This window comes from Monopterus albus, unplaced genomic scaffold (assembly GCF_001952655.1).
Source record: "Monopterus albus unplaced genomic scaffold, M_albus_1.0 scaffold112.1, whole genome shotgun sequence".
Lineage (NCBI taxonomy): Eukaryota > Metazoa > Chordata > Actinopteri > Synbranchiformes > Synbranchidae > Monopterus > Monopterus albus.
Genome location: NW_018127992.1, coordinates 1,283,876 through 1,308,414, shown reverse-complemented (window position 1 = coordinate 1,308,414; position 24,539 = coordinate 1,283,876). Strand labels below are relative to the sequence as shown.

General features: G+C 41.4%; 1 protein-coding gene across 5 annotated transcripts; it reads left to right on the top strand.

Moving 5' to 3' along the window:
- The first annotated feature begins 1,921 nt into the window (after positions 1–1,921).
- rell1 (RELT like 1) lies at positions 1,922–22,269 on the top strand. 5 transcript variants are annotated; one of them, XR_002275775.1, is made up of 9 exons: positions 1,922–1,985; positions 5,406–5,624; positions 8,653–8,724; positions 13,151–13,205; positions 17,891–18,148; positions 19,180–19,312; positions 20,269–20,312; positions 20,397–20,500; positions 21,829–22,269. XR_002275775.1 is itself a non-coding variant. In XM_020611341.1 (8 exons), the coding sequence occupies exons 1-7, from the start codon at positions 1,973–1,975 to the stop codon at positions 20,299–20,301; spliced, it is 783 nt and encodes a 260-aa protein (XP_020466997.1). In that variant the 5' UTR covers positions 1,922–1,972; the 3' UTR covers positions 20,302–20,312; positions 20,397–22,269. The 5 variants fall into 5 exon arrangements, 2 of the variants coding, with proteins under 2 accessions (XP_020466997.1, XP_020466998.1); XR_002275777.1 differs by having other exon boundaries at positions 20,397–21,903; positions 22,138–22,269; XR_002275776.1 differs by having other exon boundaries at positions 20,397–21,916; positions 22,138–22,269.
- Positions 22,270–24,539: the final 2,270 nt, after the last annotated feature.

Genomic DNA, 24,539 nt, shown 5'->3' with positions numbered 1-24,539 from the left:
ATGCTATCAGTCAAAACATGGTTTTGTGTGTCATTCATGAAAAGATTTAAACTGAAACTTCTTATTTCTGTCCCCTGCTGCAGGAGAACCAGTTGGAGTATCACTGCAAATGTGGTGCTGAGGAGTCCTCACAGAAGTGATCATTCTTGACCCAGCAAAAGTGAGTAATGAGAGGCTGACCATGGTACAGCCAGGTGCCAGGCAATTCCTTTCACTTCATTTCCTCATTTTGTGTTCCTATTTCAGTTTGTGTCTGACCAGCTCTCCTAGATCTCTTTTCTGTCAACAGTGTGTTGATCCTCCAACTGAATAGATTCAGAATGACCCCAGCTTTCAGACTGGAAAAGGTGTTCTGCCCCATCATTTTATCAAGGAATTTTGTTGTGAATCCTAGACCCAGTAGCACCAAACAGGTACATAAATTACAGATACATAAAGTAACCTGTCTAGAATACTTGTGGTGAAATGTGCAGCTAACTGTTGCTAACTGTGCTTCTTTCTAGACAAAGGTTCACTACTCTCTGGTGAGCATCATCAGCCATTTGGGCTTCACAGCTTACTTTGGTAAGTGTTTGGTTGTGTTTTGGCAGCCACACATGCTGAATATGAGTTTATGAAGCTACTTCCTCTTCAGGTGTATCATTAATAAATGTGTCCTCTCCTCTCAGGCCACTACATATGTGACGGTGTTTACCAGCAGAATCGTTGGTTGACGTACAATGACAAGGAGGTCACTGAGACAACAGGCACCTCAGTCTGTCAGGCAGAGAACAGCATACCTGCTGTTCTCCAAGAAAAAGGTAACTGGAGAGACACACCACATACATGCTTAATGTTTTCTGTAGAGCAAGAAAACAGATATTTGTCCAACTAAGCAATTCAACATTATTTAAAAACCCTGACAACATGCTATCTTGTATTGTTTTGTCTTTTAAGAAGTAGAAGAGTTCAATGGCTGGGAGACAGACCTGCAGCACTATGGCACCATTCACCATTCAGTTGGGTGCGCTCTCCCTATCCTTGGCCCCGGACTTTGGCCCAGACCCCTGCAACCTCACGTCCTCATCTTTTGAGGGAACAAGGCTAGCCCTCTTGTCCTGGAGGGCTAGGAAGGAAGGGCCTGACCAAGTCAGACCCCTTGCTGTAGCAGTTCCCGTTTGTCCCAGAAATCCAGCCTGCCTGATGTGGGAGACTGGGTCTTTGCCAGGTTGTTGTTCAGAGGTAACCAGTTAATATGGTTTATTTGCAGGGGACCTGGTAAAAAAAACAAACAACTGAGTTATTGATGGGCTATTGCGTGCATATGTTAAGACACCCCACAATGTTTATTTTCTTTTATTATATTTTTTGTGCAAGTTCAAAGTCAAATGCGATAAGATACTGGCCGCTCCTGAACGCCTCTCAATGCAATATCCGGAGGTGCCGTGAAAGTGCTGGGACACACCTCCTTTTTCTGGTGTAGAGCTCTGTATTTTTTTGGGCTTTGGGGGCAGTAGTGAGGAGTGCAAGAGAGGAGCCGATGATGGTTGTATTTTGAATGAGTACGAGAAAAATAAAAGTTTTTGTGTTAACACAGCAACTCGACTGGACCCAGTGTGTTAACCTGCTGCAACACTGACACTCCCAGCCTTGGCCGGGGGAGAGCTGCCTGAGTTCTGAAAAAAGCCAAGCAATCCGACAGCTATCTCTTTCTCCCATCCAGTAAACTGGCTTTTTCATATACAATAAACTCTACTTTATATCCCACTCTCGGTGTGTGTGTTGGTACATTGGGTCCAGCTAATACGGGACTGTTGTGATTTGTGTCCTGCTTCCTGTTTTGTGCTTTTATTTTGGTTAGTTTCCTGTCCTTTCTGTTCATTGCTTCCACCTGCTGCTCATTACCACCAGGCCTCCTGTCTTTATATCCTCCTTCCCTTGGTCTGGTTGCTGGCTCATTTGATATCCATGCCTCGCTTGTGCTCTGTCCTTGATGTCCACACCTGGTTGGTTCTTTTGCCTTCACGTCCTGTTTCTGGACACCTGTTAGTTTGACGTTGTGCTACTTCAGTTTTAGATTCTGTATGTTTGTCATTCTGTTTTTGTTACCAGAGTTTAGTTTTCTGACCATTCTATTAACCTTTAGTTCTGTTTTTTCAGTACTTTTAGTTTCTTATTATTTGAATAAAGACTGATAAACTATCACAACCAGAGTTTGTGTCTGCATTTTGGGTCTTTCCATGCCCAAAACACAATGGCGACTTAGCAATGACACCAGATCGGAACACACATTAAAGTAGTTGTAATTTAAAGCTCTTTGTCACTATTTTTCATAATCAAACATCACTTAAACTTAATCACAGTTTCTTCAAAATATATCTGAGACCTTGATGCAAAAATCAAAGCAATTGATGCATGAAAAACATTAAAATCAATTAGAATTTGTTTATTAAAAAGCAAAAATGTTATGTTGTGCAAAAAGGGGTTCAACTGCAAACAGGTCGGTCAGCAAGAAATTCAATTCAAGAATGAAGCCATTACTGGAAGAAGAGAGTCCGTTTTATACAGGGATTCAAACGATGATTCAGAATTAGGGCTGTGGAGTCAGAATTGCGAGACTATCGCATATAGTTTGCAAGTAAATTTTGGGGCCAAATTATTAATACAGGTATTGCGGACAGGAGAACAAATCTCGAAACAACACTGCCATTACAAATTAAACTGCTGTATGGCCTTTCTCGGCTTCCGTAGACAAATAGTAACAAACACGGAAGTAGTTGTCAGAGACACCTCCTGCTCCACTTCCTGTGAATTGCTCTCTGTTGGCGGCAGTACCACTTTAAGTGCAGGATGTATTCGTTCTTTTGGAAACAGGAAACGTGTTCCTGTCAGTAACAAGCCCCTCCTTTACTTTAGTTTTGCCATAAGTTTCTGGCGGTCGTACAGTTATTCAACGGCCTTCTCTCCGAAACATCCCCGCCACCTTACCAGTTAGTTCCGGTCTTCTCTGTCAATGGCTAATTCCACTGTCGATGAACGTAAGTTTTCAAGCTTTTTTTTTTTTTAAATTACCGTGTGGGTGTTAAGTAATCAAAGTGGATCAAAAATTTCCCTAACCCTTTCCCCGGAAAGGTTTTCTTATTTGTCCAAATAGCTAATTAAGTTACACTTAATTGATGAATTGTTGATGTGAACTTGTATGGAAAATGCAGCTACCAGCTAACTGAGCTTTTAGGCAAAGTTATGTCAGAAAACTCTACACATAAGTTAATTATCCTATCTTCACACAGCTTAAGGCAGTTCAAGTTTTTTTTTCCAGAGTTAGACTAGCTGTGAACTTTATACATTTTATATTGCTGTATGTTAGTACGAATAATGACCATCAGCCCATCCTAGTTATGGTCCTAACAAAGTTAAAGGCTGTGTTATCTTGAGGTTGTATTGTATGTATATATGGATTTGTATTAGTTTGTTACCAACCTTTCAAGATTTTAGTGAAATGAATCATAAATCACATGCTCCAAGGAATGCTCAGGTATTCTTTGTCCACTTCCAGGAGAAGCCTTGCTCTTTTCTTTTTAACCTTTATAATGCCAGAACTTTTTCTGTTTTCCATGTAGAGTGTGCAGCTTGTGAAAGGCCAAGGACCCTGTTTAGTCCTCATCACCAACTCTTGTTTTGAATTTATTTGGCAAACAAGCTGAGCAGAAATGCTTCAAGGAAAATAAAAATGTCAAGCTGCATTTCTTTTTTTCTATGAAATTCATTCAGTGTGAATGTGAATCCACACCCATGATGTTTGGATATGCCTGTCTTGTGGTGCTCTTTCTCTCAGGACACCATCACAGCACCAGCTGTTGCTAAGAGATTCATGACTCGCCTGTAAATCCTCCTCAAGGACTCTGTTCAACCTGTTTGCCAGTCTCTAGTCTTTTTTTTTGTTTGAATGCTTTTAATACATTCAGAGGACTGGGATCATGCCAGGACGGCCCATTAGTGTGGGCGTCACTTGACTGAAGCACATGGGCGGTCAGGGATCAGAGGGTGGTCTCTATTATATTGGTGTGTTCAGTCTGATACACCCAGGAACTGGGGCAGTAGAAGAGCACAAATGCCAGCACAGATCAGGAGACGTAGGGATATGCAGCTACATGCCTAAACACACAGTGGTGTGTACTTCAAAATATGAAGGTTTGATTTGATCTTGATACGACTAAGGATTCTGCCTTTTATGATCTCTTTCCAACTTGTCTCATATGTGCTGATTAAAAACTGGAAAACAGACAAAAACCCTCTTGTGTGTTGACCTTGCACCTGATCAGTCTCAATGCATTGAAATGTAAGTTACAACTGAAGAAATATTTAATCATGTAAATGGAATCCAGTGAGTTTCTTAAAGCTGCGACCTTTAGACAGTCACTTTTGTTGATTTAAAAAAAACATTTAGATACTCTGTTAATCATTCCAACAAAAATGAGTGGCTGTTTGCTGCTTTTCTGTCATATCAGTATCTTTTGGTTGGACAAAACAAGCACTTTAAAGATGTGTTGTGCTCTGGGAAGTTGTGATGTTTGTCATTTTAAGAGTTAAATGATCGATCGAAAGTAATTGGCAGATTCACAGGTAATGAAAATCTCTACTTTTAGCTCCAAAGTGTCAAGTAATATGAAGTGAAAGCATGTTGATCCTTGTTTTGGGGTCTGAAGTCTGATGTGTACAGTATGTCTGTGAGCAGAGGAACCTTGAGCTAGAGTGGTAAAGTTTATGAGCCTTGTGCTCTTGTTTAGCTGCAGTCAGTTACATAAATAACCAACCCTGCTACATATAGACTGGATTTGTGTTTCAGCAGGCTCAAATCCACTGTTTATGTTCAATAAAAGCTGACTATAAATGTTAATTTTACATTAGGAGCAGGAGTGTTGCACTTAATGGTCTGAAGCATTTGCGTGAAAACACTGTGCTCCCATCCTCATTACCAACAGTTTATAGGACACCTGTAAAGCTGTCTTTCAGCTGTCCTCAGTCTCTTCAGTTGGGGATGTCCTTCCCTGCTTTAAACTGTAGTTAAAGCAAAAATTCTGACTGAACTAACTGCCTTTCTGGTTACCTACCCTTCCATTCCTAGTTTTATTTTGTCATTTCGCTCTCTGCTCCTCTTGCACTGAATGAGACCTCAGAACTCTGAAGAGGTGACACAGCTTGCACCAGATCAAGCAGTTAAGGGGCAAAGACAACAGTACACTGGATTGATCCAGGAAAGTGCTGTTACATAGTGGCTCAGACCTCAAGTGTATCCTCAGGTGTACTGTGTATACTCTGACACCCTGTGGATGTCAGGTTGGCAACAGTGGTGTTAGGACAATAAATTTTTCTTTGTACAGTTGCAACAATATTTAAAACTCTGTTTGTCCCTCTCTGTCCTTCAGATGGCAGGACAACTGATGGACAAGGTGCAGGTGGAGCAGCGGGGACCAACTCAGAATACCTTGCCTTTGTTCTGGTGCCTGTTTTCTTTCTCTTGGGGCTTACTGGGGTGGTGATCTGCCACATTTTGAAAAAGAAAGGCTACCGGTGCACCACAGAGGCCCAGGACCTCGGTGACGAGGAGGTTTTTGAAGAACAGAAGGATCCTGAACTGGGTGGAGGTAAGAAGATTTGAGTAAACAAAGGTGGCAGTTGAAGACTTAATGTCTTCATTAAGTCTATGAATTATTGCTCAACCAGGCTTATAGTAATCCAGTTTTATGGAGAAGAGATTAGTATTGGTGGGAACTTGGCTCAGTTTCCCCCCGTCCCTACCGCTTAGCCCTACTCCCACGTTTTGCGTGTTCACATGTAGTGGGATGGGTGTCCTGATTCTCTTTAGAATGTAGGGGTAGAGTGAAATGGTAGGGCTACACAGGCCTTCAAAGGGACAGTTTTCAGAGGTAGTCATAGTACTTGGACTCTCAAAGTATTACTCCTGATCAGGAACTCTTTTTGGGGGTAGAACTATGCCCCCAGAGCTAAATCTAAACACTGGCTGCTCAGGTGAAAGTGCAGGTAGAGAACTAGGTTCTGCAGAAGGTTCCTGTTCCCTACAGGGCTAAAGCATGTCATTTTTATAAAGAACTTTGTCATAATTGCAGCCACAATTAAAATTGATGCCAACTTTGGTGATTAATAAATGCATTGTATTTCCTTTAGTTTCTTCACAATAAAACCAACCTTGTTTTGCCCATTAAATGTGAAGCAGTAGGAAATGTTCAGTTTGCATTTGCAGGAACTTAGTGGTTTCACTTTCATGTATTACACATTTTCACCTCGTCTGACAGCTCACACAAGTGCCAGTCGAGTCAAACATCTACAGGTACATTATCAAGCTAAAGTCTCGGACTGTGATACCATACCATACCATACTGTGATACTGCTTTTCAGTGAGTGGAAAAGTAAATGCTGGTTTGTAAATTAGTCATTGGTCTGCTTAGGGTTTTACTGTCATACGATGGTGTCAAGGTCAGAAATCATGCGGTAAAATGATCTTGATGCGCTTATTTGGTACTATCGGGTTTGTATGACTCTATTGACTTGGTATGAGTCAGATATTGAACATGCGTATAGATGAGTCAACTTGGTTGGTTGTTTGCCAAAAAGCAGTAGCTATCACTTTCTCTTTGTTAAACAAAATTAAAAATGCGAACACATATTTAAGGGACATGTATTTTATGTGCCATTAATTAAGAAGTGGTGTTTAGTGTTTGCACTGATGGATTCTTAAGAAAAACCTATGAAACTACAGTCAAAAGCTCAAAAATGCCATTAATTTCAGTGAATTTAAATTGCACTGTGCTGATTTTAACCACTTTACTGTAAAGTCACTGTCTTATCTTAATTATATTCTTCTATTGAGAGAGAAGGCCTTTGTCTTTTTAATGAATGGAGGCCAGTAGAAACCAGGAATGTGTTTGGCATTCACGCCACTTATGTTCCGAATTAACTAGGGGTGTGCTGAGTGTGGTGAACCAAAAAATAAATCTGCACAGGCTGAGTTTAATTTCCTTTTTAATTTACAGATGCAGATAATGCTTAATTGTTTTAGACTTTGTGATGTAGACTTTTCAGGCCTCAGAGTTTAGTCGAAGCTAAACTCTGAGGCCTGAAGTTTACCCCCCTGCTCTACTAGTGCAGTGCGTGGCAGTGACACACAGACTATTGGAGTTGGTCCCTTTCTCTGTCCTCCTGCTAATTCTCATGTGCAGATGTGAAACCTCTGGTATCACGGGTTTGCTGACGTACAGCATATCACAGGCATGAGGAATGTTATGGAAAGAATGAACTGTTGACTCCCCAGAAATCAGTGGGAGTCTGTGCTCTCTGCCTTTCTTGTGCATCTGACATACAACCGTTTTCCTTCTGAAGTATCACCTTGCCACTGTTTCCCGTTCTTCTGTGAAATCATGTTATTACTGTCGCAGTTGTAAAGTCTGACAAGCTACCAGAATAGGGTAGGTATCAAGCTTGTTTCTAAACCTGAGCTCCTTGCCAGCAGGGCATTGTGTTCATTCCCCGTACTCTGTGGGTTTCTGCGAATGTTTTGTCAAGCAGCCCTGCCCTGTCTCTGTCATAAATTGAAACAATCAAGTGAGGCGTAAATGGAACCTGTTTTGTCCTCATATTCACTTGATCCAGTCTGGCAGTTTCACCATGATCAGGTTTCCTGTTTGCTTTCTTTGTCCTTCTGCTTTTTGTCACTTTGTGGTGGTTATTAGCTGCAAGAAGATCCCTTTACATTGTCACTGTTTAAAATCAGCCATGACTTACCGGAGGATTTGCGTAAATTGCTGAAAAAGTCTAAGGTTTATTAGAAGCGAGGAAAAGCGCAGGAACAGGAAACGGTAGGAAGTACTTCACAAGGGGTGTGTGTGCAGTGGAAGGGCTCATTCAAGTTTCTGCTTGGTGCCCTGCCATGAGGGAAGATTGTTTGGTTTCACATTTTTGATTTGTGCACACATGGGTAAATGTTAATAAAATAAAATACCACCGTATTTCTCTCTCAGTACATTGATGCTGATAGTTCAGCTATATTTGAGATAAAAATTGATGAAATGACAGACATGCACATAAGAAATGATGTATGATGATCAAACAGGAAGAGCCATTTTTTTATCACGCTGTCAGAATAGCCTCAGACTGTGTTCCGGCAGTGTTAACCAAACCTTCAACCAAACCTGCATTAATGAATATTTTTATATTAACAATCAGTGTAATTGCCGAGCTTTAATCTCTCAGTGATTATAGCTGAACAAAATGCTCCATGAGCCTGTGTGTGTTTCTGTTGTAACTAATAAACTGCATTGTTGATCCAGGAGTAATATTAGCAAGTGCTCTTAAATTATGATTTATGGGTGTCTTGTTTAGCACTGAGGAGGTAAAAGGGCTCCGACTGTTGACGCACTTAGGCCATGCCTGCAGAATGTTGTCGCTCTCCTATGAAAGCATTTACACACACGTTTGTAGGTGGTATTGTGTGCCCTACCTGTTATCATTGTACATTTACCTCTCATGTTACACTGCTGTGTGTAAAGCTCCAGTTTAATGGTGAGTGACTAGTCAAAGCTGCATCAGGGTACTATGATCTTGAATAGCTATAAGACACTAATGTATGTGTTTTTGTTTGTCTCCTTGTTGTTCCAGAGCTGAATGACACCCTCAGTGACAACAATGACACAGTCGGACAGATTGTCCATTACATCATGAACAACCAAGGTATGTGTCAGACGTGCCAAATGATGAGCACAAATAAAGCCAACTTTACCACCACCTCTATAAACCTAATGGTGCCGACAGGCTGGAATTCACTTCTTATTCGTGTGTATGTGTGAATGGGGCAAGGTACATTCACTACCAGTCGCAAATGGACAGGTTCAGTGTGAAAACTCAAGGCTCTGCAGTGTCCAGACTGTTTTGGGGCTGGAGGGGGTCAGTAATGTCAGCTTCTGTTCTTCTCATTGGAGCAGGAAGGATCCTTTTTGTTTGTGGTCTGTGTCAGGACAGTGATGTTTGAGTGAAACACTGTTTAATTTACAACTTTTGAGGACTGCAGCGGTTAGTCTGCTAGCCATGCTAGCTCCTGAAGGTTGCAGCCCTACCTGCAGTGTTTCCTTTCTTCTCCTGATTTTGACTGTGTCAGTAAATTCTGCCAGAATTTTAGTGCGACTGCATCATAAATGTTAATTACTCAGTATACTTCCCCGTCTGTTTTAAGAAACAAGCATGTTTATGACCATGAGGAGGCTCTGGATGCATTTCAACACAGCAACATTTCAGTTTCCCCACATTTCAAATCAAATTTTATTTGTATAGCACATTTACAACAACTAAGTTATGCCAAAGTGCTCCACAGTTGTGGAAGGAAAAAAAAATATGTATAAACAACATAAAACATCAAATCACAGAATGCTGATTAAAGCTTCAAACAGAATATAAAACCCACAATGTAATAACTAAATAAAAACAAGAGAAGCATCTGATCCAAGGCAAATGCCAGCGTAAGTAAATGGTCTTGAGTAAAGCTTTAAAAGACCCCAAATCTGAAGCTCATCTGATGTTCATGGGCAGATCATTCCACATCTTGGGGAGTTTCGTTATCAAATGCAGGGACACCCCAGCATCTAGTCTTAGACCTGGGACCTGCAGCGTGTTCTTCATGAAGAATAATCGGAGTCAACTATCACCTTTCAAACATTTATTATCATAACTGAACAGACCTTCGAATAAAGCAATTTACAGAGCTCTGGGTTCCATCTCTATCTGAAGCCCTAACCTCAACAGCAAAACCGTTCAATTCGTCTTCAGGACGAGAAGGAACGCCTACCCTCCTGAAACCCAGTTACTTATACAATTTGAAATGTGCAATTGTAGGCTGGTCTGGTCCTCTCGTGTTGCTCCATTGGTCCATCTATCCATCCGTCCCCCTCCTGCGTCCTTCCTCCTCCAATGGGAAAGGCAGCTTCCTAAAGAGGGAGGAAATCCTACTCTGTCTAAAGTCCTACACTCACTTCTTTCTTTGTTTCCAACTAACTAACTACACTCTATAAAACATGGCTTTCCATTTGGCTACTTAAACTATCTTGCCGGTGTGTGTCTGTATATGGCCCTGCCCTTGAAGGTGTCTTTTTCTTCCTGGCCTCAGATCTAATCTCTGTTTCAACTATCCTAGAAACCCCAATATACTCTAGCTCCCCCGTCCCATCACCCAGGTGGTGGTAATAAAACAACTGTAGACCCTCTTTGCCAAAGCTATTAACCTTAAAATTCAGTGTTTTAATGACCCAGTCTCCCTTGATGTTAAACAGTACCCCAGTTGGCTAACACAGTAAATACTGGCCAAGAATTCAGTGAACACATAGAATGATATACTCAACTAACTATGTTAACATAATTGTAACATACAAGTAAGCAAACTTATGCATGCTCTAAACTAAATACTAATTATTCATTTTCTTAATATGATAAAATAATCATACGCACACAAAGTAAACAAACAAGTTAACTAATCAACAAACATAGTGTCAATCTTCTACTAACTAAGTTCTTAATTCAGTCTAATATTAAAACTACTCCTAATGTATTACTTTGTTAACAATTTTACTCAACAGACCCTCTAGCAGTAGCCGGTCTGATGTTCTTGGTGATCTTTCTGGTTTATACTGTGTTCAAAGCTCAGAAAGGTAAATAGGTGCCAATCCAGTTAACACTTTATAAAAAGACAGCAGTATTTTAAGATCAGTCCAATAATGGACTGGAAGACCGTGCAAGGGTGAAAGAGCTGGTGTAATATGCTCATGTTTACATGTGCCTGTTAAAAGACGAGCAGCTGCATCCTGTACCATTTGCAGGTGTGCCAGTTTGGTTTATGCCAATGTACAGAGCATTTCAATAATCCAACAATGAACTGGGGAATGCATGAACCACCTTTTCAAAATCTTTAAATGAGAGAAATGGTTTTATTTTAGACAAGTCTTAACTGGAACAGAAGGCCTTAACAGAACACAGAAGGACTTTGAACGTGGGGGAGGGGGGCCTTGACCAAGTCTTTTCTCTTAGGTCAGTACAGCTGGAACCTCGTTGTTGTTGTAGCATTGTCACACACTGTTCAGGAAGGATGTGTTTCCGTGTAGCGTAGCAGATTGGAGTCTTCTCAGAGCAGTTCAGATCAGGAATGATGAGCCTGGTGGAGGGTTAGTCATCAGGACAAACTGGCCACAGTGGAGGATTTTGAAGGGAAATTGTGTGACTGGTTTACATAACGCGACTGGTTGCATCACTGTTTCCTATCTGAACAGGAGCGCTTTGCTTCTATTTGACTGCCTTGTTCCTGTAAAGTGAATTGTGACATTACTAACAATATAATCACAGCACTCTTCATTTTTTTGTTCAGACTGAAGAGATTAGGATCATTGTTTCAAATTGAATCAGCGTGCTTTGTTTGAATACATTTCCTGGCTGTGTAGATTAGTGCTTCCCTTAGAGACAACCGCAGTATTTGTAGTTATGTAACTTGGTGTAAAGGAAGAATTCTAGTTTAACTTGAATACTATGTGTTTAAGAAATGATTACAAGATGTTATGATCCTGCAAAAACCTTTTGCTGCTACAAAATGGATAAACTACAGCAGTTGTCTACCTCAGTGAGGCAGAATCAATATTTTGAAGTCTGCTTATGTGTGAGAATTCACCTCTGCAGCTGATTTGACTGATATGGTGGCTAATCCGGATGACTAACATCTGACACGAGGGCAGTGTTGTCCCATCATGGCTGCTGTTGATCTTTCTGACCTTCCTCACAAGGCGAGCTCTGAACTGACTCATCACTGTGTGTAGAGTTGGAGTCCACAAACCGTGACTCACAGCCAGTGCCACCCTGGAGACATGAGCTAGTTCAGGCTTCATACTATGAATCTATTCACTATATGTAAGTGTCCGTTTCACTTCTGCATCCACGACTGTATTGTTTTGAGCTTGCTCTAACTACCTTTCATGGAAAGAAGTCTCTGGGACCCAGGAAGTGAACTGTGCATTTTGCTTTTGTCTCAGCAGCAGGAACAGTGCTCTCTGTATAAATAAACAGAAGCACCCTGGCATGAGCATAAATAGCAGTAGCAGTCTTTATGGCTGAGTCAAGACTGCCATCTACAGATAATCACAATGTAAAGATGTCATCCTGCTTCTGTGCACTCTTGTAATTCACAGTTTGGAAAAGAGGGAGAAGATGCTTCTATATACACAACGCATTGTACTGTGACTTGGCATGTGGTGTAAGCCACAGCTCTGAGGCAGCAACTTCACACTTGTAGACTGAAAGAACTTCTCTACATGTGGTAAACTAAATACTGGCTAGAAAGTCAAATGGGTGGCACATTACAAAAACAAATCTTTTAAAACAAGAGTGAGTGTTGATTTTCTTAAGTCTTCACTTGTTCTACCTACTATAGTTCCTCATGATGGCTTTAATTATATAATTTTCTTTTTCTGATATTCTTTATATTTGTTCATCCAGTGCCTCTGAGCTCAGAGGGTAGCCCTGTGCAAATAAAAGCACTAAAGCAAAAGCAAGTCCATAATACCTAAGGACTAAAAGTAGTTGCGGTCTCCACGGATGATGTCTTGTAGAACCCCCTGCAGGGCCTGATGATATGAGGATGTTTGAATCAGATGTTTACATGGTTTCCTAACATGAAACTCTTACTTTCACCTATATTCTGCCTCCGTGCAGTTCAGTGCTTCTCATTTTTTCCCAAAAGTATGCACAGATCCCTTTATCTATGGACACAGTATGCTCCTGGTGCAGTCGGTGAACGCGTCAGGGTCAGGCCTTAGGGAAATCTGTCTCTGGGAGCAAATTATGCAAATCTGTACCTAAGCTGTTGCCTCTGTTATTACTTTGTATGGGAGCTCAGTTGGTAGTTGTTCTTGTGCACTTTATGAAATTCAAGCTTTTATTTCCCAGCTTGACCATTATACAGAAATTAAACTTATTAAAACTGCTCCAACTTTTTTTTTTCTGGTCTGACACACTCCCCATGGGATGTTGTGCACGGTAACAGTGTTTTCCTTGCTAATTTGCAAAAAAACCTTTAATCTCTTCTCTCCCATCTGCACAGTCATGTAACTTTGTCTCTCTTCTTCTTCAGCAAACTCGGATGCCCTGAAAGCCATGATTCATGACAACAGCATCGATTCTGAAGTGTAAGTGTTCTCTCACTTTGCTGTGGAAAAACTATCAAGTTCCTCCAAATCCATCTGTTAATAAAAAGGCGTTTGGCCTGTTTATACAGCTGCTCTTAAATTGAGCAACTGTATAAACAGCTTGAACCACCAGATGGCACCATAGGCCTCTGTGAAGTCCAGCTGGTGTCAGTAGCTTGGCCAGGAAATGAACAGTCAAGCCAATCGGGCCACATTTGTCTTCTGATGTTTTCCAGATTGGCATGGTTTGATTGCGGCCAGGCAGCTGGGGGCTATTCATGAAACGCCACCCTGCCCCATATCTCTGTATTGTGGGAGTCTTAACACACATTGAGCGCTGTTGTTGGCGGTGTTTCCTTACTGGAGTCTGAGCCAGAGTACGTTTAGTTATTTTAAAAAGGGAGAACAGGATAACACGGTGTAAATATTTATACTGCTGTGGTTTTACACCTACACTAGCCTAAATTAAGTCATTTATTTTTTACTAGCATCAAGTACATATTCAGGAGTTCTCTACAAGTTTGTCACTTTAAAAATGGGCAGCTGGAGACTGGGTTTTCAGCCAACTCATAGGGTTGGAGCTTATTTGCTAGCTAGTTACTGCTGACAGTCTGTTAGCAATCGCCCACAAAATTGACCGCTGCCATCTAGAAATGAGAAACCTACTTTGGTCTGCCTGTCTATGAGACAGATTGTCAGCGCTGTGCTGGATAAGTGTAGCTACAGCGCTGTTAGCTGCAGCTCTAGCCTGCATCTGATGACCATGATCCTTTTTAATAGCATAAAATCTATAGGCCTTCAAATGGATATCAGTGGGTCATTCACATTGACACATCTCAACTCAAAGACTGCCCGCTTGTCGCTTTGAAATGACCATGCATCATAAGAACAGGAGCTGATGGTTCGAGCTGACATTAGGCATCTTCACTCTTCATATACCGTTCATCCATACAGAAAGACAAGCAGAGTCAATGAGCAAGTGTAGTGCTCCTTAGATAAGGGGAGAGGGGGTTGGACAGACAGGAGGAGGAGGTGCCTGTGACAGTAGAAGAGTCCAAGTAAATCGAGTTAGAGGAGTATTTTCCCCCTCCCTCTCCTCCTGTCATCTTTCTTGGCCTGCTACATATTGTTCTGGGAGGAAAAGAAGAAGAGAGAGGAGAGCTCTTCTCTGCTGTGGGGAAGAAACGGTGTGGATAAATGGTGGCACTGTTGCCTCTGCCAGGGATTAGGTATTGAGGTATTCTGCTCAGTCACATTGGGTATCCTGGAAAAAAATCTGTAGGAGTTTGCAGCTGCACACATTTCCCCAGTGTCATGTTCATGTGTTTTGCTCTCCAGATCTTTTTTCCCCCACATAGTTCAGCCCCTCGTTTTCTCTTCTGATTCCCTTCATAGTTTTTTCATTCTATAGTACTCCCTCTTTCTTTTCATCTCTTTCTCTGCCAGGTTGGGCGGCCTGCCAGTGGATCACTTAGAGATGGGGGAGTGAGGGGGGAAGAGGTGTATCGATGGGGGTTATTTATGGGACACTTAGGGGCCAGGAAGGCAGAAAGAGGAGGAGAATAGAGCAGAGAGGGACGGAGAGAGGCTACAAAGAGGCTGGTGACTGTAGCGTGGCCAGGCTCGCTATCTACCTCTCCAGATTTGGTACTTAATTTCCCGCTCTGCTCACTGCTGCTCTTTCCCCATCACTACTCCAGCCCCCACCCTCAAATCACACCAGTTTATCTCTTATCTCTTTTATTCCCTTCCCTGGCCATCGGGGAAGTCGCACTGTACATGTGCAGAATGTTTTTTTTTTTTAAGTAATTTTAGTCATCTAGCTACAGTCTCCACTATCTGTTCATGATTTGAACTACATCCCTGTGTGCCATTTAAGGAAGCCTTAATGTTACCGTATACACTGTTTAAAACCAGTGGTATGTTTCCACTGGAAAGCTTCTGGTCCTTTTTGTTTCTAGGAACTTAAGTCAAAGAACTGTCCCTGGGGTAAAAGCCCCATTGTGGTTTGGATTTTCACAGCAGAGCCAAAGTCCTGGGAAGGTTAAATAAACTGCACACTGACATAAAAGTGCGACTGCAGCAGGCTGTTTTGTATAAAATGCTGCGCAGTGTTTGACCAATCAGTGACAGCTTCATCCTGATAGTTCTTGGACCTTCAGAAAGTACTGTCCCCAACTAGGGACTTCAGGAGGTAGAACTATGCCCTGGAACAAAATTTACTGGTGGAAATGCAGGTAGAGGAGCTAGTCCCTAGAACTGTTGGGTCCAAAAGCACCTCAAGTTCCATAAAAGGTTCCTGTTACCCAGGGAAAATTCTTTTGGTGGTAACGGGGCTAAAGTTGGTGCCAAGGTACCCTGAGGGGTCCCTCTTCAAGAGGAGTCCAGACTAACTGGCTGACTTCCAGTACAGTGAAAGCCAGTTGGCCTGTGGCTGTTTGAGACTGTTGTTCCCATCATACCTGTGCGAGTTCGCTTTCTCCACTTGTGTACACGAAAAACACAACCCGGACTCGTATGGCAGTTGCCTTTGTGTTCGCTTTGATTTCTGCCCACATCGAGAGACAACAGCAGGCTCATATGTCCCATTACGATCCCTGCAATCTGCGTACAGGCAGTGTTTTTTCTGGTAAACCTAAATGTGAGCTAATTTTACTTTTGAGGTTTTAGACAATAGTGTAATTCCATCTTTGTGACCTCAAATTCTGTGGAAAGCTTGAAATTCAAAGAATTGAGGTTTTTGTAGGATCACATGGCTTTGGAGTAGCGTGTTCAGCTATCAAATGAGGGTGTCCACATACTTTTGCCATATATTGTATCTTAGCCTTCATTTTTCTCCTAGTCCAGTGTATTGTATATCCATTTCTCAGTACCTCTCAACACAGACTGTTGCTCTGTGTAGTGGCTCCCTTCAGTTTCTGTCTTAAGCTGTCTCAGCTTAGGTTGCCTCATTATTTTGCCTCTGAATTGACATTTCAAATTCTTACAGGTCTGCTACACCCACGGGAAGAGGACTGTTTACCGTGTTGGCATTGCCATTTTTACTGGATCAGTCTAAACGCTCGCTTACTTACAAATCCACTGAGTTAAAGTAGTTTGACTTTCTAGATAACAGTCCAAATTCAATGATCCAAAAGTTTGCATTCAAAAAAGGGCCATGCAGAGCCAAACCAATTGCAAAGCAAGTTTCTCAACTGCTGAGAGGCGTTTTTACATCAGACTTCTCTCTTGCACCTCTAGGAGGTGCACTTTCCCATGAACTACCAACATAAAATCAAAGATTTGAATTACACAGGGTATGAACACAGTTGCCTTATGTTTTAGAGCAAAACTATTCACCACTATTTACTAGTTGTATTAAGGAATTAGTCATCTGTACCAAACTGCAATGTGTTAACATTTGGCTCTAACGCTCAGTATGCTGCCTGTCTCCTGACACATATGCACGTGAATACATAATTGTAGTACAGAGAAGATGAGGTTCATGTCAGTGTGTTTGAATTTTGGGTAAATGTACCATGTTTGGAGCATCTTGCTCATCATAGATATACATTACATACCACCAGTTAATAAAAGATAAATGATATCCCATACAGCTACAGTAGTGGATGCATCATCTACATCCAAACGTCCACTTCAGTAGTGGACAGATTTATTCATCGTTAGTGTTTGTGTTATCTGCCAAAAGCTGTTAGCTAGCGTTAGCTCCCGAGACCTCTGATCAGTGTTGAGTCATTTGTATTATCTCAAGGTCCTACGACGAGTTAGCTACAGTCAGCTAAGGTTATCCAGTTTGAATTGCCAGTCAGTAAAGTGAAATTTGAATGATTTAAGAAGCTTTGTAGGCAAACAAAATGTATGCAGGTAAAAAAAAATGACACCCCCTCGCCCCAACATTCAACCCATCATGATGTACCTTAACATTCTCTATATGTCCATGAGTAGAAACGGTTTCTTTCGGCTTCTGTGTGTAAACTATGTGAAGAGCCGTTCTCTGGGGTCACTCTGGTTGAGCTCCTCTCAAAGATGAGAGCAAACGGACTAGTCAGCTGGCCTCAGTTAGTGTCTGGTAGTAACACTGTATGAAAGTGGAGCGTGTTGTGATACCTCGTCTGTCACTCTGCTCTATATTGTCTCATCTGTAATTCTCTACTGATCAGATGTCCGACACCTCAGCTGGCGCCTGTTCCACACTGGAAATTGCTTCAAACATAATTGCCGTTTGGAGCAATTGTTCTCAGAGCTTGTCAGTAATTGTTTTTGCCCCGTTGAAGTTTGAAATATTAATGTGTCATTTCCGCAGCGCTGTGTTATGATGAAAGAGGCGCTGCAGAAATTCTCTCTGTAAAACACAAATGCTTCAGAGTGAATGTAGGTCACTTCTCATAGCTGACAGCTGGTCTCTTCAAAAAACAGCTTTCGTTTAGTTAAATCTATTGATGTTGTAACAGATGCGGTCCTGTAAAAGATTTCTTGTTTCTTTTCTGTTTTTGCTGCACAATTATTTCTCAGGCTAATTTAGAGTCGCAATAGTAGGTCTTAGTAATTCAGCAGCAACCCTGATTACACTCGTATCATAATGTATAATTGTGTACTATAGTGTATGATGTAATGATAATGGTGTCGCTACCGAAGCAGAAGGGTTTAACTTGTGCTTCGACAATAAAACCGATCACTAACTTTAGATTCTTCAGGTCTCCTGTTACCCCCAACACCCCCGGCACTCCGACCAGTCCTGTGGCTCCCATATCACCAGGTGCACCCCCAGGAGCCCCCAAACACACCTGCAACCACCTGCACACCATCGGAGACCCGGCCAGCCACAGAGACATCTGCACCCGCTGTAGCCAGAAGAAATGGCCACTCATAAGGAAGCCGTTGGCACATAAACCGGAGGCGCGCCGTAGCCACCAAGGAGAGGTCACAGTCCTCGCTGTGGGCAGGTGTGTTTCTGTCAAGGCGAGCTTGTCGCTGCTGTACACAGGTTCTTTTTAATCCCCACAATTTCTTAGAATCATGCCACATAAGGTGATTCAATTAGAAGAAGTAAATTAAAATGTAAACAGTTTTCCCCCAGAGGTGTATCAAACATTAACTCTGAACAATAACCACTGAAACATCCACACTTAATTACTACAGGTTAGGTTTTCTGTGCACTTTGACACCAGGCTAGTGAGCCGGAACATACACAGGTCAGGATGAAGCCTGGGAAAATGGAAGCTGCAGGGTCCAGAGTAGACCCGAGTGGAGTGTGTGTGTGTGTGTGTGTGTGTTGGGGGGGCGGGGGGCAAACAGTGGTTCTCTAAAAGCTCATGGCAACAGACGTCGTCTGTGTAGTAGCATCTCCTGTTTTGTTTTTTTTGTAACTCAAGAGCGACTTGGACTCCTCCAGTGTTTGTACCTGTTAATATCTGTCACAGTTCATGTAACTGGTAACTCTGTTTACAGTACAGAGAACAGTTTTAGTCCACTAGTGAACCCAGTAAAGGTTGCAGCCTCGTCCCAGTCGTGCTGCTAGCTGATTGGGATGCAGAGGTTGCTTTTCATTTGCACACCCAGATGAATGGCCATGTATGCAAAGGGTCAGCATGACCGGGATATGAATATTAATTTGCTCATTTAATTAAAGCTTTGAAGTGTGTGTGTGTGTGTGTGTGTGTGTGTGTGAGCTGAAGTTCAGGTGAGAGTCATAAGGAGTGTGTGTTATCAGTGACAAGAGATAGAAGCAGATTCCAGCTGTTGACAAACTGAAAAAAGGAACAGTTTGTCTGCTAAGTTGTGACCTAGAAAAATAATACTCATTGGGATCCTTTTTAAAAGCTTTGAAAGAGTTTCTGGCCGGATCAGCCAGTGCTGTGTCCCCACATATGAGCAGATGTTTGCTTTAATGATCCAACTCTGCAGCACAAACATTCAGAAACCTTGTGCTGTGTGTTAGTGATTTCTTTTTTTTTTTTTGTTTGTTTCTTCTCAGGTTCCGGGTGACAAAGTGTGTACAACCAACCAGGGAGAGGCGAGCTCTGCTAATAACAGACTCCAACAGGAGCATCCCAACATCACCCGCAGACGTGGAGCCCAAGAGCCGGACCACTTCAGAGTCCCAGCAGGTCTCTATCCTGGAAACTCTCTTCTTTGCCTCCCTCTGGTCTCTTTCCCGCTGTGTATAAATGGGTGTTGCTTATGTGCGTACAGCTCCACAGCTGCTCTGTGCTTTTTTTCTTTCTCTCGTCATGTTAATGTGCACATTCGCAGCACTCTGACATTATTCCCAGTTTTAAACTGTTATACATCTCAAAAACTAGACAATGATGTGGCTTGGTTTTTCTATATTTTATGATCTCATTGAAACATTAAGTTAGAGTAAATTATCAAGTAGTTGATCTACAGGAACTGAACAAGGAGTCTGTTTTTGAAGCAAAAATACTAAATGGCCATAAGTTCTAGTTTCTGGTTGAGGATTTTATGATTTACAGTGTGATATGACAGTGGACATGACTGCTGGTTGCTTAAATAAAGCACCATGAAGATGTAAACGCAGGAAAATTAGAAATGGCTTGTTAAAAAAATGATTTCCTGACATTTTTTAGATAATATCACCAGCATTATCCATTAACTTAAAGCACTGGTGTCGCATTTAAATGTGATGCAACTTCCTGAAGCTCTTTTAAATACCTCATGTGGGATCATAAGAAATCACCCTGGGTTCTGTTACAGTTTGATGCCTAGTTATCCTAAAATTCCTGAGCAGAGCCTGTAATATGAGGGATTAGTGTCTTATCTTCAGACTTTGGAGCGAGCCGGTTTCACCAGGTTTCACTGAATCAGTGTCACGAGCAAATTTGTTTTGGGGTGGAGAGACATTACACTCGTGTTTCCATTCAGAGCTGTTTAACACATTTAAGATCCGTGTTTGTCATTTCATGCTATTGACTTTTAGCTTTCTTTTATTGACTGTGGGAGGGAGAAAGATGCATTCATCCCAAGAAAATAAACAAAACTGCGCAACAGAACAGTCTTTCTCTTTCATTTCTGTGCTATAACAAGATGACTGTCTTCCTGCCAGGTGCAGACAGACAACTTGGCTAAAGAGAAGTGATAGGAATCCAGGTAACATGTTATAAATAACTATTTGCATATCTCAATTCCTTGGATACATTTGTGTCTCACTACATTTATGCCCTAACTTTACAGGGAGGAGAGAAGCAGGAACAGCTGGGTCGACCTGAGAATCTTTCTCACTCCACAGGGAGGAAGATGTGTTGCTGATGAAGATGACGGTGTGTTTTTAGGAGGAGGTAAGGTGTGTCTACTAAAGATACACTCCATCTCCTCCATCAATAGATGTACAGCAGTGCCTTGGCTCAAGGGCTTATAAGCAGGGCGCTCACTTGACGTCAAGGAAGCCTTAACCAGGACTCTGCCAACAAACTGAACAAAGGTTTTCTTACTCAACATGCCGATGCGGTCTGTGATGTATTTACATATGCAGGGACTAATGGGTGTCTGCATGTCATCAGTTTAATTTATTAAACCACACCCCCAGAAACGGGTCCAGTGGGTCTAAGATAAAGATGTAGGTCATTCCCAAACAGGAAGAAGGAACAACCTGATATAGCAGCCACAGATCCAGGAAAAGACTGGAGCGCTAGTAGATGTGATAATAGGAAAGTAACTCTAATCATATCCTGTAACAGTAGGAGCATAATGTCAAAGTGTTCCTGTCATCAGAATGACTAAGCATCCTTATAGTGCACACTGTAAAGTGACCTCTAATAAGGAAGAACAGGCACTTTTTGGGGTCAAACAACAAATGAGCTCTAATATTCAGACACGGGCTGCTCACTGGATGTTTCTGTTAAAGCCGTATGTGACAGTGCTACAGCCAACCTTAAAGCTGCATTATTTATTTTTGTTTTTGGCACAGAAAGCTGTAAATATGTTGACATAGGCTGCTATTGTTTACAGAAACTTGTCACTGCATTATTTTTATTTTCACCTGCTGCATCCGAGTCCAGTATTCCCTCTTTTGTTTTTTGTTTTTTTTGCTCTGTGGAGCTGAGGGGAGCTGCTGCAGAGGAACAGTCTGGGTTAGTCACAACAGACGAGCCCTTATATGCTACACATCATTTAACCGGTTGATACACGTATTGACAAGTACAGCTTTAATTAGTGACACTTAATGTAGACATTTAGACTGGAATTATATGTGCTCAAATGTTACCTTGATGCAAAATAGATCATTATACAGGGATATTGGTATATTGGCTTAGACATGGGACATCGAAAACTAATTTTCACTTAAGAATTATTCACACATATTCAAGGGAAAAAGGCAAATATTTTGATTTAATGAAGCTCAAAGCAAATTGCTGTAATGGGTTTAAATCACCCTTGTCAAGTCCCTTCATGTGTTTAAGCCAAATGAAGCTACTTATTTTAACTCTGCCTGGATTTATCCTATTTTACCATGAGCACTCTACTTATCATTGTACCAAAGGTTCATGAGCAGATATTGTACAAATGACTTAATTCGTTACAGATTTTCAGCTGCTCCACCAGGATGTAAACCTTTTCTCTAATGAAATGTGCCTTTCGTGTGTCTACTTGTGTGGGTCTGTTGCAGTGAAGAGTGGACAACATGTGCTGTCATCCATTGAATGAATACAGACTCGGTAATCATTTGTTTTGGAAGAATTAGGTATGAATAAAAGGTAAAAGTCATGTTCATGTTGAACCTCGCTTCTAAAGTACTGTGGTCTGACTTTAAACTTTGTGTGTGTATATCACATGTGGGTGCTGTGTCCTCATGCAAAACAATATTTCTAATTCCTCATTTGATTTTAAAGGAACATTCCAGTATTTTTCAGTCTTATTATTTGTGGCCATTCAGACTATAGCCATGCCAACTTTGAACTTGCCCCCTTTATTACAGGGAACGCACTGGGACGAGCAGCGTGAACCTCCTAAAGCTTTCCAAATAAAGCTTCTGGCAATGTCAGTCGTACTAATCACATTAGTTTACAGGTAATTGTTAGCTAGCTAGCTAGCTAGCTAAACTGTTATTGTTGTTTACAGGTAATTGTTAGCTAGCTAGCTAAACTGTTATTGTTAATGTTGTGAGTGTTATTATGCCTAACACTCTGGACGATACTCTGGAAGAAATAGATCAGTCCTTTTGACAGAGAGAAAATGTAATTGAATCCAAATCCGCATGAATTGTGTGCTAACATTGCTAGTTGTAAGAGTCTACCTCTTTTGCAACATCAGGGTAGGATGAAGCAGGAGAGGAAATTCAAAGCTTGAAGGGGAACTCCACTAGCTTCACACAGGTCAGTTTAGTAGAGGACAGTTCAGCCTGTGGTACCGTACGTCTTCTGGATACAAGCCTGATGATGTCATCTGGGTTATCCTGAGGGTTTTGAGACCACACATTTCTAACAGAAAACCTGCTTTACAAAGTGGTAGAGTTAGAGAAGATGTGTGTTTACCAGGCAGGCGATTTCTAACAGAAAACCTGCTTTACAAATTATAGTGGTAGAGTTTGAAAGATGTGTGTTTACCAGGCAGGCAGTGAAATGACAAGATGCATTAGTTGCATTGTGGGAAATGTAGGATTCACTTTTTAAAACCTGCAACTTTGTGAGTGTGATGCTAAATTGAATGAGTATCCTTTTTAAAAGCTTTTTGCGATGAGTTCTAAATCTGCCATGTCATTTTTCTACATTGTTTTTATCCAAATGCATAATTTTAGTTTTGTTTCATATTTGGGAATATTCATTGTGCCTCATTTTAAAAAAAAGTCTTTTCATATTTTGAAACCATTTGCTGTGTTTTTATTGTATAATGTAAAAATAAAACAAATAAAGACTAATACATATCAAACTAAATTCAATTTAATCGTTCGCTTTATTCATTGAAGTACATTAGTGATGCACTGAGCTGCAGTCTAACATGCTTTGCTTTCCTCCCTCACCTAACTGCATCATCCATCTTCCTCTTCTCTTCTTTCTCATTTCCTTCTTTCCTCTGCACCCCTTCTCTCCCTTTTTGTGCCATAATGAAAAGATGATTTGTCGTCTTCATCTCAAGTAGGCAGCCCGACGACCTCCGGCTCTCGATCATATTATTTCCAGATAATGGAGATGAGATTGAGAGCTGTTTTGAGCCGATGCAGAAGACCGGGGATTAACAACCCTTGACTTTTTGTCTCCTCATGACCTTCAGGGTCTTGTCACCTGTGCAATGCCGTGCTTCAGCTGAACATCACAAGGTTTTAGTTTGAGTTACAAGTTTCTGACCTTAACCACAGTATAGACATCTCTTAATTGAGGTTATTACTTCAGTAAATTATTCACACGCCTAAACACTGAACAGCAAGTATGTGATTAAAGGCCTCTGAGTGACACGCCGCTGCCGCTGGTGTCACTTGACAGTGCTGGAGGGAGGACTGACTTTTCAAAGTGTTGACAGAGATAGAGCACGTTTACCGTACAGGGAGCACAGAAGAAACCTTGATAGCAAACAAAACGCTGACATCACACCAACGGCTCTAAACAAACCTGCCTTTCATACAGGGCTGTTGGAAAGATGCAGCTGACAGTGCAGTACAAGGACCTGGTGCAAATATTGACTCTTGTGTTTTATCTTTTACTGGGACAAAAATAAAGGTTGTCACCGGTTTTCTCATACTAGATTAAAACTAGTAAAACTTGAGGACTTGGGTATGCACATAAAAATGGTAAATATAATAAAGCTCTGTCTCCTTTGCATGGCTTCATAAGCAGTAAATTTATCTCAGGCACTGAATTATTCAAGCCTCCCGGCAATAGGGTCCTCACGCCAATGACAGGCTAGGTGTCCTACATGTTATGTTTGTCTCTGGTTATCAGCCAGGAGGATGGGGCTCTGACTGGAAAATGTTTTAGGGACAAGATGGAGGAAGTTCAGTCAATGTTAACACCTGTGAGCCGTAGCAAAGGCAGTGACCTTCTGAAATAACTCCCTGCCCACCTTTCTTTAACCCAAACAGTGACACAACACTCCTAATATGTTTATGCTTCCCTAAAAGTGGACGGCTACATCTGTACTGTTACTATGAGAAATAAAATGCACCAATTCAATACACTAAATGGTTGCTAAAGCTCTACTTGGTGGCTGATTTTAGCTAACATAACCAAACATTTGATGGTTCTGTGTCACTAATCTCATTAAATTTGGTGATTATGTGATTCTCGTGTGTTATTTTAACATTTGCCACCAAGCAAAAAGAAGAAAAGGATCAAGTTCAGTTTCCAGCTAAGGGATTTAATATTTAACCAGAGTGAAACATTAGCT

Bases quoted from the DNA above. Each gene is read 5' to 3' on its own strand.
- rell1 (XM_020611341.1), top strand. The intron at 13,206-17,890 runs GTAAGTGTTCTC...CACTAACTTTAG, and splicing joins AACAGCATCGATTCTGAAGT to ATTCTTCAGGTCTCCTGTTA. The intron at 18,149-19,179 runs GTGTGTTTCTGT...GTTTCTTCTCAG, and splicing joins ACAGTCCTCGCTGTGGGCAG to GTTCCGGGTGACAAAGTGTG.